Consider the following 13,003-nt stretch of genomic DNA (forward strand, 5'->3'; position numbering starts at 1 on the left):
AGAGCTGCAGCACATTGTTAAGTGTATTGATTAGCTATTGTGAATAGCTACATACAATCCACCTCAGAATTCCATGGCATATAATAATTAGCATTTACTATCATGCTGACAGGCTTACAGACCAGTCGGGTCTCCTATGGAAGGTTGGTGTGGGCTCTGCTCTGTTTTCTCTTACTCTTCTGTGACCTCTGGGCCAACCAGGGCATGTTCTTATGGTGGTGGCAGAGGTGAAAGGAGGGTGAACATACAGGAGTCTGGGTTCAGAACAAGTACGCTATCACCTCCACCCACATTCCATGGGCCAAAATAAGTTACATGCCCAAGACTAACACCAGTGGGGGTTTGGAAATATTCTCCATCTCGAATGGAAGGAATTACTGTGTCACATGGCAAAGTGTATGGATCCAGGGAAGGAGGGAGAATGGGGACAATAGTAGAATGGCCACTTTAGTTTTGGTACTTTCTATTGAATCCTGACAGCAATGGAAAAACATCTCTCTCAAATTGAAACGGAATACAAAGGAAAAACTGGCTCAAGTCTCTTACGATGGTGTGGAAGTCTTTTTGAAAGTTTAGAACCTAAATTCCGTAATGACCATGACAGTGATAGTCTGTTTCACTTCCTGTGTTCAATAAATACTGTCTGATTAAATGGTGAAAGGATACACATATAGCTACAAGTCTACATATAGACATAAAGGGGTGAAAAAGTTGAATGTATCTACCTATACAGAAAAGGACTAAGTTTAACAAAAATAACCAAACTGGAGTCAAGATACGGATTCTCACCCTCACTCTGCTTCTAATTAGCTCTTCTGAAAACTTCTGCAATCATTCCTCATTGCACCTCAATTTCTTCATCTGTGGAATGGGGTGGTTGAATCAGATGATCTCTGAAGGACTTCCAATTTCAGTCTCCTAAGCTTTTGGGATTTCCTAAGACTCTAAGTCACCACTTCAGCTGCTGGCAGATCCCATTCTACTGGCTACATACCCACTGCACTTCTGCACCACCAGCTTCCACCTGATGGGCTTTTTTTTTTTTTTTTTTAAAGATTTTATTTATTTACCTGTCAGAAAGAGAGAGAGGGGCGCCTGGGTGGCTCAGTGGGTTAAGCTTCTACCTTCAGCTCAGGTCATGATCCCAGGGTCCTGGGATCGAGCCCCGCATTGGGCTCTCTGCTCGGCAGGGAGCCTGCTTCCTTCTCTTTCTCTGCCTACTTGTGATCTCTGCCTGCCAAATAAATAAATAATCTTAAAAAAAAAGAGAGAGAGAGAGAAAGCACACAAGCAGGCAGAGAGGCAGGCAGAGGTGGAGAGAGAGGCAGGCTCCCTGCTGAGCAAGGAGCCCAATGCAGGACTCGATCCCAGGACCCTGGGATCATGACCTGAGCCGAAGGCAGCGGCTTAACCCACTGAGCCACCCAGGCGTCCCCTGATGGGCCTTTTAAACGGCACAGGCTCAGTGCATCTTGCTCACTAGTGTGGGTAGGAGTCTGAGCCCTGAAGAGCCCCATGAACAAGCAGTCTAAGAAACACTCTCAGCTGCTGTAGCCTTACAGGGAATCATGCCTGGGCTTAGGATTAATGATTAGGACAGTCCTCTCCTCTCAGGGCCTGCATGTGTCACTGTCTCCAGACTTCCTGTTATAGATGACAGTCTGCTACTAGTTTGATTCTTTTGGTAACTCGTCATCCTTGAAGTTCAATAATTTTTGTAGGATATGTCTAAGCCTATACCTTTAACTCCTGCCTAGAATTTAGGGGGCTCTTTTAATCTGCAAACAAGTATTTTTTCAAACTAGAAATTGTCTGTTATTCCCAAAACGATTTCCTCTCCTCCCAGAATGTCTTTTTGTTCATACATCTGTCCAAGGCTCTCATCTACTTCCTATTTTCATTTGTTCTGAATTTTGATTTCTTCCACTGATCTTCTAGCCCATGAATGTAGTTCTCAATATTATCATACCATCTTTAAATTTTCCATCACACTTTCAAATTCAAAACTAAAATTATTTAAGTTCTCCCAAAACTTGGGTCTTGTTTTTGTTATTTTGGTCTCTGAAGTGTGATGCTTCCTGTGGCAACTCATTTGCACCAGAGGTCTTGTGCTCACGAAGACTCGGACCCCATTCCAGGTACAGAAAATACTGCAAGGAAAATCCAGCTGACCCTCTGGTGTGTGTGTGTGTGTGTGTACACACACCCACACACCCGCACCCCCCCCCCCTTCTTCCAAGAACTGAGCCTCCTGTTGGTCCATCTCCCTACCTACCTTAATGGAGACAATACCCGGCACCTGCCCTCTTCAGATATCTGGCAGAGCCTGTGGTCCTGCTTCCAGGCTTTACCTGAATGAACCCACCAGCCATTTTTTGTTCAGTAGAAATGAGTAAATGGGAGCTGAGAGGAAATAACATTAAAGGTGACTTCAGGGGCACCTGGGTGGCTCAGTTGGTTGAGCGGCTGCCTTTGGCTCAGGTCATGATCCCGGAGTTCCAGGATCGAGTCCCGCATTGGGCTTCCAGCTCCTTGGGGAGTCTGCTTCTCCCTCTGACCTTCTCCTCTCTCATGCTCTCTCTCAAATAAATAAAATCTTAAAAAAAAAAAAAGTGACTTCAGGCTGCCACCTTCACCCTCCAGTGCCTTTTTTCAGACAGTCCCCATGGGCTTTTCCCAGGAATGACTCCCATCAACATGACTAAGACTGAACTGGGACCGAGACTCTAGGTCTTTGTTACCACAGGCTGCAGTGATCGATGAGCCTCCAACTGCAACTGCCACCCCAGCCCTGCTCAGACAAGACTCTGAACATGCAGGAGGCAGCCATTTCAAAATGCTCACCTGAGCTCATATCCTTCATTCCCTTCCCTCTAGATGCTTCCTGAAAAGACCAAAGAAATATATAGAATTGGGGGAAATCATGTGTTTGGGACCAGAGGAGAAGGGCCGCTCGGCTGGTTAGGGAACGTGCATGAAGGTGGGGCCTGTGAAGGCGGATGTCCCTGCCCCCCACCTAGCAGGAACCCAGACCTGGTGATAACAATGTCAATTCTGTGGCTGGGCTTTCTCTTTGTTTCTAGTGAAGGCTGACTGCCCTGTCCAACATAGCTCGGATAATTAAGCAGGATCTTGGGCAAACCTTCAATGGAACCTTAGATGTCTTGACACTGCTTTCTTTTTAAGTAAATGAAAGAGCAGCCTGTCTACTTGTCATCCGAGTCAGACAAGAGGAAACCATAACAGGTGAAGCACAGGTCCACAGCTGCTGCCTCAGTGAGGAAATGAGTCAGGACGCCTCACCTTTGGGTGAAATGAAAACCAGATATTGGCTTCAGGGTTATAGCTACCATTATCTTCCCCCTTTCCTCCCTCTGGATACCTGGACTATCACTTTTATGTAGGAAAGGAAAATAATATTTAAATATTATTTGGGCATCACATAAGATATAGAATAGAGCACATGTGAAATACTGTCCTGGTTTGAGCCTTCTGAGATCTTAAAATTTTTGTGTCCCAGCAATTAATCAAAAAAGTCTGATATACAGATGGAGGGAAATGCTCAAGTATGAAAGACCCCAACACACACCAAACTGTGATTGCCTAACCAGCATCAGTCTCAATAAAAACAAAAACAAAAACCTTGAACATGAGTTTGTTATAGTAACAATGCAGTGATTATTCATCATTCGGTATTTCCTAAAGACTTGAGATATCCAGAAGTCATTCCAACACAGAACCCATGAAAGAATCCAACCCATTAAGTGTGGCTTGTCATTTCAAGCCAGCGCATCTCAGGAGACCATGCAGCTTCAAGGTCTTCACAACAATGTATCCAAGACACTCAAATACCAAGTCTACTCAAATAAGCTTCCCAAGCGGCTTTTCGGTACAACTCAGTTGCTTCCAGACGATTGGATGCTGATGTTATGCCCCGGCCTACAATGATGATATCAGAACCTCGTTTGCCAATAACTTCTTGGGGGCTGTTGTACTGTTGGCCAAGATTATCCCCTGCAAAAACACAAAAGTCACTGTTTAACATGATACAAAGAAAGCAAGAATGAACTAACCCCCCAAAAAACAGAACACAAAACCAAGAAACCAATCAAATCAGTTTCCTGAAAATGAATCTAACCAGCTTTAAACAAAAATGTGCCATAGTGCTCTCCATGCCCCTCCGGGAGAGCAAGTGATTAAAAGCAGTTGAAGGGACTCCTTAGATATGCCAGAGATCCCATGGCAGAGGAAGATGCTATCCAGCTCCTCTTCAGTGTTGAATTTTAGCCCATTTATATCGTTAACAGTATCAAAAACTAGTAAACCTGTTACGTTGCCAAGAAAGGTTCATTACCAAAAACCAATAAAAATTGGTGTTACAATCAAAACAATGGTACTACTACACATCTCAGAATCACTGTTAAAGTGTTGGAAAATGCCTCAAACCTCTAATCGGACCACACCAAAATGAGTCTTCCCGTGACAACCTCATCCAGTGCTCACTATATACTATAAACCCTAATCCTTAATTTTGACTTTTTATTTCATCATATTTGTGTTAAATAATTTACTCTATTTTTTAACCAAAGTATAACTGACATACAATATCCTATTATTCAGTATATGTCATAACGATTTGATATTTTTATACATTAGAACTGACCTCTAAGTCATTACTATCAGTCATGACACACAATTATTACCATGACTATATTCCCCGTGCTGTATATTACATTCCCAGGGCTTATTTTATAACTATTAGTTGTTTGTATTTTTTTTTTTTTTAAAGATTTTATTTATTTATTTGACAGACAGAGATCACAAGTAGGCAGAGAGGCAGACAGAGAGAGGAGGAAGCAGGCTCCCTGCAGAGCACAGAGCCTGATGTGGGGCTCGATCCCAGGACACTGGGACCATGACCTGAGCCGAAGGCAGAGGCTTTAACCCACTGAGCCACCCAGGTGCCCCAGTTGTTTGTATCTCTTAATCCCCTTCACCTGTTTCACCCGTTCCCCAACTGTTCTCCCAACTAGTAAACAACACTTTGTTTCTTATGAGTTAGTTTCTGGTTTATTTGGTTGGTTTTTTTCTAGATTCTAGTGTAAGTGAAACCATAAGCTATTAGTCTTTGACTTATTTTACTTGGCATAATACCCTCTAGGTTCATCCATGTTGTCAAAAATGACAAGATTTCACTTTTTTAAAAAATGAGTAACATTCATTGTATAACCTATACCACATCTTTCTCCATCTATTAATGGACACGGGCAGCTTCAATATCTTGGCTATTATAAATAATGCTGCAGTGAACATATGGGTGCATATCCTCTTCAAATTGGTGGTTTTGTTTTCTTCTGATAAAATACCCAGAACTGGAACTGCTGATTGTAGGACAGTGTTATTTTTTTTTTTTTTAGATTTAATTTATTTATTTGTCAGAGACAGAGAGGGAGAGAGAGCAAGCACAGGCAGACAGAATGGCAGGCAGAGGGAGAAGCAGGCTCCCCGACGAGCAAGGAGCCCGATGTGGGACTCGATCCCAGGACGCTGGGATCATGACCTGAGCTGAAGGCAGCTGCTTAACCAACTGAGCCACCCAGGCGTCCCTATTTTTAATTTTTTTTGAGAGACCAGTACTATCTTCCACAGTGGCTGTACCAATTTACTTTCCTACCCAACGCTGGTGAACTAGGATTCCCTCTTCTTCACACCTTGTTCTCTGATGATCAGTCATGTTGAGTCTTCTCATGTACCTGTTGACCAGCTACATGTCTCCTTTGGAAATATGTCTATTCACGTCATTTTTCATCAGGGTTTGTTTTTTTAATGAAATGTGTAAGTTCTTTATATATTCTGGGTATTACCTTTTTATCCTTATTTGATGCATTATTTGCAAATTCCTTCCCCATTCAATGGGTGCCTTTTCCTTTACCTGATGGTTTCCTTTGCTGTGCAAAAACTTTTTAGTTGGATGTAATCTCAGTATTTTAGTTTTTGTTGCCCTTGCTTTTGGAGACTGATCAAAAAAAAAAATATTGCTAAAATTAATATAAAAGAGCTTGCTGCCTATGTTTTCTTCTAGGAGTTTACAACTTTAGGTCTCACATTCACACTTGAATACATTTTGAATTTATTTTTGCATAAGATGTAAGAAGTGGTCCAGTTTAATTCTTCTATGTGTAGCTGTCCAGTTTCCCCAACACCATTTATTAAAGATTGACTGTCTTTTCCCCATTGTACATCTTGTCTCCTTTGTCATAGATTAACTGACCATATAGGAGTGTTTCTCTTTGGTTTCTCCATTCCATTCCATTGATCTATGTGTCTGTTTCCCCGCCAATAGTATATCACTTTAATTACTATAGTTTTGTAATTATAGTTTGAAATCGGGGAGCATGATATTTCCAGCTTCATTCCTCTTCCTCAAGACTGCTTTGATTATTTGAGGTCTTTTGTGGTTCTATATAAATTTTAGGATTCTTTGTATTAGTTCTATTAAAAAAAGTCATTGTTATTTTAATGGAACTTGCACTGAATCTGTAGACGGCTTTGGGTAGTATGGACATTTCATAATTCTTTCAATCTGTGAACACACAATATTTTTCTATATATTTGCATCATCTTCAACTTTTCATCAAGAGCTTAACAGTTTTCAAAGTACAAGTCTTTTACTTCCTTGGTTAAATTTATTCCTAAGTATTTTATTCCTTTGGATGCAATTGTAAATGGGGTTTCTTCTCTCTGTGATAGCTTATTTGTGCATTGAAACAACTGATGTTAATGTTGTAGCCTGAGAACTCCACTGAATTCATTTATTCTAACAGTTTTTTTGGTGGACTCATGTTTTCTGTAGAGACATACCTCATTTTACTGCACTTCACTTTACTGTGCTTCACAGATACTGCATTTTTTACAAATAGAAGGTTTGTGGCAACCTTGCATTCAGCAAATCTCTTTGCCCCATTTTTCCAACAGTCTTTACTTACTTTGTATCTCTATCACATATTGGTACTTTTCACACTATTTCAAATTTCTTCATTATTGTTATTTTTGTTACAGTAATCTGCTTTGGGGAACAACAAAGTGTGCCCACATAAGATGGTGACCTTAATAAATGTATGTGTTCTGTCTGCTCCACCACCAGCCATCTCTCCCCCTCTTCTTGTCCCTCCCTACTCCCTGAGACACAGCAATATTGAAATTAGGCCACTTTATAACCATACAATGCTTGAAGTGCTCAAGTGAAAGAAGAGTCACATGCCTCTCTCTCACTTTGAATCAAAAGCTAGAAGTGCTTTAGTGAGAAAGGCATATTGAAAGCCAAGATGGGCTGAAAACTAGTCCTCTTGCAGCAAACAGCAAAGCTGTGAATGCAAAGAAAAAGTTCTTGAAGGAAATTAGAAGTGCTACTCTACTGAACACATGAAAGATAAACAACACCACCTTATTGCTGATATGGAGAAAGTTTCAGTGGTCTGGACAGAAGAGCAAATCAGGCACAACACTCCCTTAACCCAAAGCCTAATCCAGAGGGAGTCCCCAACTCTCTTCAATTCTAGGAAGGCTGAAAGAGGTGAGGAAGCTGCAGAAGAAAAGCTGGAAGCTATCAGAGGCTGGCTTATGAGGTTTAAGGAAAGAAATCTCTGTAATATAAAAGTGTAAAGTAGGGGTGCCTGGGTGGCACAGTTGGCTGAATGTCTGACTCTTGGTTTTGGCTCAGGTCATGATCTCAGATCCTGAAATCAAGCCCTGCATCAGGTTCTGCACTCAGTGAGGAGTCTGCTACAGTTTCTCTTTCCCTCTCCTCTTGCCCCTCTCCAAAGTATGCTCCCTCCCCCATATATATATCCAGATCTAGATCAGATAGTTAATGGAAGTGGCTACACCAGATTTTCAGTGTAGATTAAACAGCCTTCTATTGAAAGAGGATACCATCTAGGACTCTCATAGCTGGAGAGGAGAAATTAGTGCCTGGCTTCAAAGTTTCAAAGGACAGACTGACCTTCTTTTATTGGGTGCTGATGCAGTTTGTGACTTTAGGTTGAAGCCAATGCTTGCTTACCATTCCGAATATCCTAGGGTCCTTAAGATTTATGCTAAATCTACTCTACCTATGCTCTGTAAATGGAATGATAAAGCCTAGATGACAGCACATTTGTCTATAACATGGTTCACTGAATATTTAAGTCCACTGTGGAGACCTACTGCTCGGAAAGAAGATTCCAAATATTACTGCTTCCTGACAGTGTACTTCCTTACCCAAGAATTTTGTTGGAGATGTACATGAGATTAATGTTGTCATGTCTGCTATAACAAAATCTATTCTGCAGCCCATACATAGATCAAGGAGTAATTTTGAATTTTAAGTCTTATTATTTAAGAAATACATCTCATGTGGCTCAGTCATTTAAGCATCCAACTCTTGATGTCCGCTCAGGTCATGGTCTCCTGGGTCTTGAGATCAGGCCCCATATCAGGGTCTGCACTCTGTGGGGAGTCTGCCTTAAGATTCTCTCCTTGTTGCTCCCCCCACTCACCCTCTCTCAGGTACGCATGTTCACTCTCTCTCTAAAATAAATACATATATACATATATTTTTAAGATTTTATTTGACAGACACAGCGAGAGAGGTAACACAATCAGGGGGAACCTGATACAGGGCTCCATCCCAGGATCGTGGGGATCATGACCTGAGCCAAAGGCAGATGCTTTACGACTGAGCCACCCAGGTGCTCCAATAAATAAATAAATCTTTAAAAAAAAAAAAATCTCACAAAGCTATAGCTGCCAAAGACTGTGATTCCTCTAATGGATCTGGACAAAGTAAACTGAAAACCTGGAAAGGAGTCACCATTCAAGCTGCCATTAAGAACATTTGCGGTTCACGGGAAGAGGTCAAAATATCAGCATTAACAAGAAGAATTTGGAAGTTGCTCCAGCCCTCATGGATGACTTTGAGGGGTTCAAGACTTTAGTGGAAGAGTAACTGCAGATATGGGGGAAATAGTGAGAGAACTAGAATTAGAAGTGAAGCCTGTAAATGTGAATGAACTGCGGCAATCTCATAATAAAACCTGAACAGATGAAGAGTTGCTTCTTATGAATAAGCAAAGAACCAAGAACATGGCTTCTTGAAATGAAAACTACTCCAGTCAAGATGCTGGTAAGACTGTTGAAAGGACAACAAAGGATCCAGAATATTACCTAAACTTAGTTGATAAAGCAGGGTTTGAGAGGATTGACTCCAATTTTGAAAGATGTTCTACTGTGGTTAAAAATGCTATCAAACAGGGGTGCCTACGTGGCTCAGTCAGTTAAACATCTGATTCTTAATCTCAGCTCAGGTCTTGATTTTGGGGTCATGAGTTCAAGCCCTGAGCCGGACTCCACATTGAAAAAATAAAAAACTATCCAACAGCACTGCATGCTATAGAGAATTATTCATGAAAGAGTCTGTTGATACAACACACTTCATTGTCTTATTTTTTTTTTTTTAATTTATTTGACAGAGAGAGATCACAAGTAGACAGAGAGGCAGGGAGGGAGAGAGAGAGAGAGAGAGAGAAGCAGGCTCCCTGCTGAGCAGAGAGCCCGATGCGGGACTCGATCCCAGGACCCTGAGATCATGACCCGAGCCAAAGGCAGTGGCTTAACCCACTGAGCCACCCAGGCACCCTCATTGTCTTATTTTTAAAAATTGCCAGAGCTGCCCCAATCTTCAGCAATCACCACCATGATCAGTTAGCAGCCATCAAAATCGAGGCAGGACCTTCCACCAGCAAAGACATTGTAACTTGCTGAAAGCTCAGATGATGGTTAGCATTTTTTAGCAATAAAGTACTTTTTAATTAAGGTATGTACTTTGTAATTTTAGACATAAAGCCACTGAACACTTAATACTCTACAGCAGAAACACAATCTTTAAATGCACTGTGAAACCAAAAGGTTTACTTGACTTGCTTTATTGCAGTATTTACTCCAATGGTCTGGTACAGCTGTAGTACCTCTGAGGTGTTTCTGTGTATAGTATTACGTCATCTACAGCTACTGAGTTTGACTTTTTCCTTTCTAATTCGGATGCTTTTTTTTTCTTGCCAGAATGCTGTCGGTTGGACTTCCAAGGCTATGCTGAATATTTTTTTATTGAGATATAATCAATATGTAACATTAGTTTCAGATATACAACATAATGATTTGATATTGGTACACATTGCCAACTCATCACAGTAGGTATAGTCGACAATTATCACCTTGAGTAATGACGAAAAAAATCTGTGTGATGAGCATGTTTAAGACTTACCCTCTTAGAACTTTCCAAAATGCAATACAGTATTATTAACTACAGTCACCATGCTGTACATTACATCCCTCTTTTTGACACCCTTCACCCATTTTGCCCACTCCCCAACCCCAGGCAACCACTAATCTGTTCTCCAAATATATGAACTTGTTTGGTTTTGTTTTTAGATTCCACACACAGTGAGAGCATATGGTATTTGTCATTCTCCGGCTTATTTCACTTAGTATTATGCCCTCAAGGTCCATCTATGTTGTCACAAATGGCAAGATTTCATTATTTTTATGTCATAATATTCCATTGTGTGTATATATATTCTCTTCATCCACTGGACACTGAGGTTGTTTCCATATCTTGGCTATTTAAATAATCCCACAATGAATACGGGGGTGTATGTATGATTCTGAGTTAGTGTTTTTGTTTTCCTTGGATTAGTACTCAAAAATGAAATTACTGGGTCATACAATATTAATTTTTTGAGGAACCTCCACACTGTTTTCCATGTTAACTGTACCAATTTACATTTCCAGCAACAGTGCACAAGGCTCCCCTTTTTTCCACAGCTTTCCCAGCACTTCTTGTCTTTTTGATAATAGCCAATCTGAAAGGCGTTAGATGCTATCTCACTATGGTTTTGATTTGTTTTTCCCGATTAGTAACATTTCATATCTTTTCGTGTGCCTGTTGGCCATCTTATGTCTTCTTTGTAAAATGTCTTTTCAGATCTTCTGCCTGTTTTTTAATTGGATTTTTTTCTTTTGGCTACTGAGGCACATGAGTTTATTATATATTTTAGGTATTAATCCCTTATTAAATATAGGATTAGGAAACTTCCATTTAGTAGGCTGCCTTTTAATTTTGTTGATGGTTTCCTCTGCTGTGCAGAATCTTTTTAGTTTGATACAATTCCACTTTTTAATTTTGGCTTTCGTTGCTTTTAGTTTTGGTCAGATTAAGAAAAAAAAAAATCACTGCCAAAACTGATGTCAAGGAGCCTACCAACTATGTTTTCTTCTAGGAGTTTTATGGTTTCAAGCCTTACTTTAAGTCCTTAATCTATTTGGTATTAAATTCTGTGTATGGTTTAAGACAGTGACACAGTCTCATTCTTTTGCACGTGACTATCCGGTTTTTCCAACACAATTTTACTGAAAATAATGTCCTTTCCCCACTGTAAAGTCTCAGCTCCTTTGTCATAAATTGACAACATATGCATGAGTGTATTTCTTGGCCCTCTGTGTTCCACTGTTATGTGTCTGTTTTTATATCAATATTGTTTTGATTGCTATAGCTTTGTAATTATATTTTGAAATCCAGAAGTGTGATGCCTTTAATTTTGCGTTTTTTCTCAAGATTGCTTTGGCTATTTGGGGTCTTTTCTGATTCCATACAAATATTAAGATAGTCTGTTCCATTCCATTGAAAGATGCCACTGGAATCTTCATAATGAATGCATTATCAAATCTATTGATTGAGTAGTATGGACATTTTTTTTTTTATTTTATTTTTTATAAACATATATTTTTATCCCCAGGGGTACAGGTCTGTGAATCACCAGGTTTCCACACTTCACAGCACTCACCATAGCACACACCCTCCCCAGTGTCCATAATCCCACCCCCCGCCCAACCCCCCTCCCCCCATCAACCTTCAGTTTGTTTTGTGAGATTAAGAGTCACTTATGGTTTGAGTAGTATGGACATTTTAACAACATTACATCTTTCAATCTGTGAGCATGAGTATATTCCCATTTATCTGTGTCATCTTCGATTCTTTCATCAGTGTCTTCCAGTTTTCGGTATACAGGTCTTTAAAAACTCTCTGGTTAAATTTATTCCTATGTAATTTATTCTTTTTAATGCCATTGTAAATGTGATTGTCTTAAATTTCTCTTTCTGATAGTATGATATTAAGTGTATAGAAATGCAATGGATTTTTATATCCTGCAACTTGACTGAATTCATTTATTCTAACAATTTTTTGGTGGAGTCTTTAGGGTTTTCTATAAAATATATAATCTACAAATAGTGACAGTTTTATGTCTTCACTTCCAATTTGGATGACTCTTGTTTCTTTTTCTTGACTAACTTCTGTGGCCAGGACTTTCCAGTACTATGAAATAAAAGTGGTGAGAATGGGCATCCTGGTCTTGTTCCTAATCTTAAAGGAAAAGCTTTGATCTTTTCACTGCTGAGTAGGATGTTAACTGTGGGCTTTTTATACATGGCCTTTATTAAGCTGAGGTATGTTCTCTCTATATCCACTTTAAATCTTTATCATAAATGGATACTGAATTTTGTCAAATCGCTCTTTCTGCATGTGGTGAGAAGGTCATATGGTTTTTATCCTTCATTTTTTTAATGTGGTATATCACATTGATTTGTAGAAGTTGAACCATCCCCGAATTCCTGGAATTAATCCCAGGTGATCATTGCGTCAACTTTTTTAAGAGTTTATTTTAAAGAGAGAGAGCATGTACCTGCAGGGCAGAGGGAGAGAATCCTCAAGCAGACTTTCTGAGTGTGGAGCCTCATGCAGGGCTTGATCCAAGAACTATGAGATCATACCTTAAGCTGAAACCAAGAGCTGGATGCCCAACTGCGACTGAGCCACCCAGGTGTCTGGGTACATGATCCTTTTAAGATACCATTGAATTCAATTTGCTATATTTTTTTTTTTAAGATTTTATTTATTTGTCAGAGAGAG

General features: G+C 40.0%; 1 protein-coding gene across 1 annotated transcript in view; it reads right to left on the bottom strand.

Moving 5' to 3' along the window:
- Window positions 1-3,654: 3,654 nt before the first annotated feature.
- The window catches only part of UMPS (uridine monophosphate synthetase), a 29,895-nt gene continuing 20,546 nt past the window's right edge, over window positions 3,655-13,003 (bottom strand). The window contains exon 6 of the mRNA XM_047734904.1: window positions 3,655-4,014. Coding sequence (XP_047590860.1) covers window positions 3,845-4,014 — 170 coding nt within the window. The 3' untranslated portion in view covers window positions 3,655-3,844. The remainder of the gene's footprint in view (window positions 4,015-13,003) is intronic.

The sequence above is a fragment of the Lutra lutra genome, chromosome 1 (genome assembly GCF_902655055.1).
Source record: "Lutra lutra chromosome 1, mLutLut1.2, whole genome shotgun sequence".
NCBI lineage: Eukaryota > Metazoa > Chordata > Mammalia > Carnivora > Mustelidae > Lutra > Lutra lutra.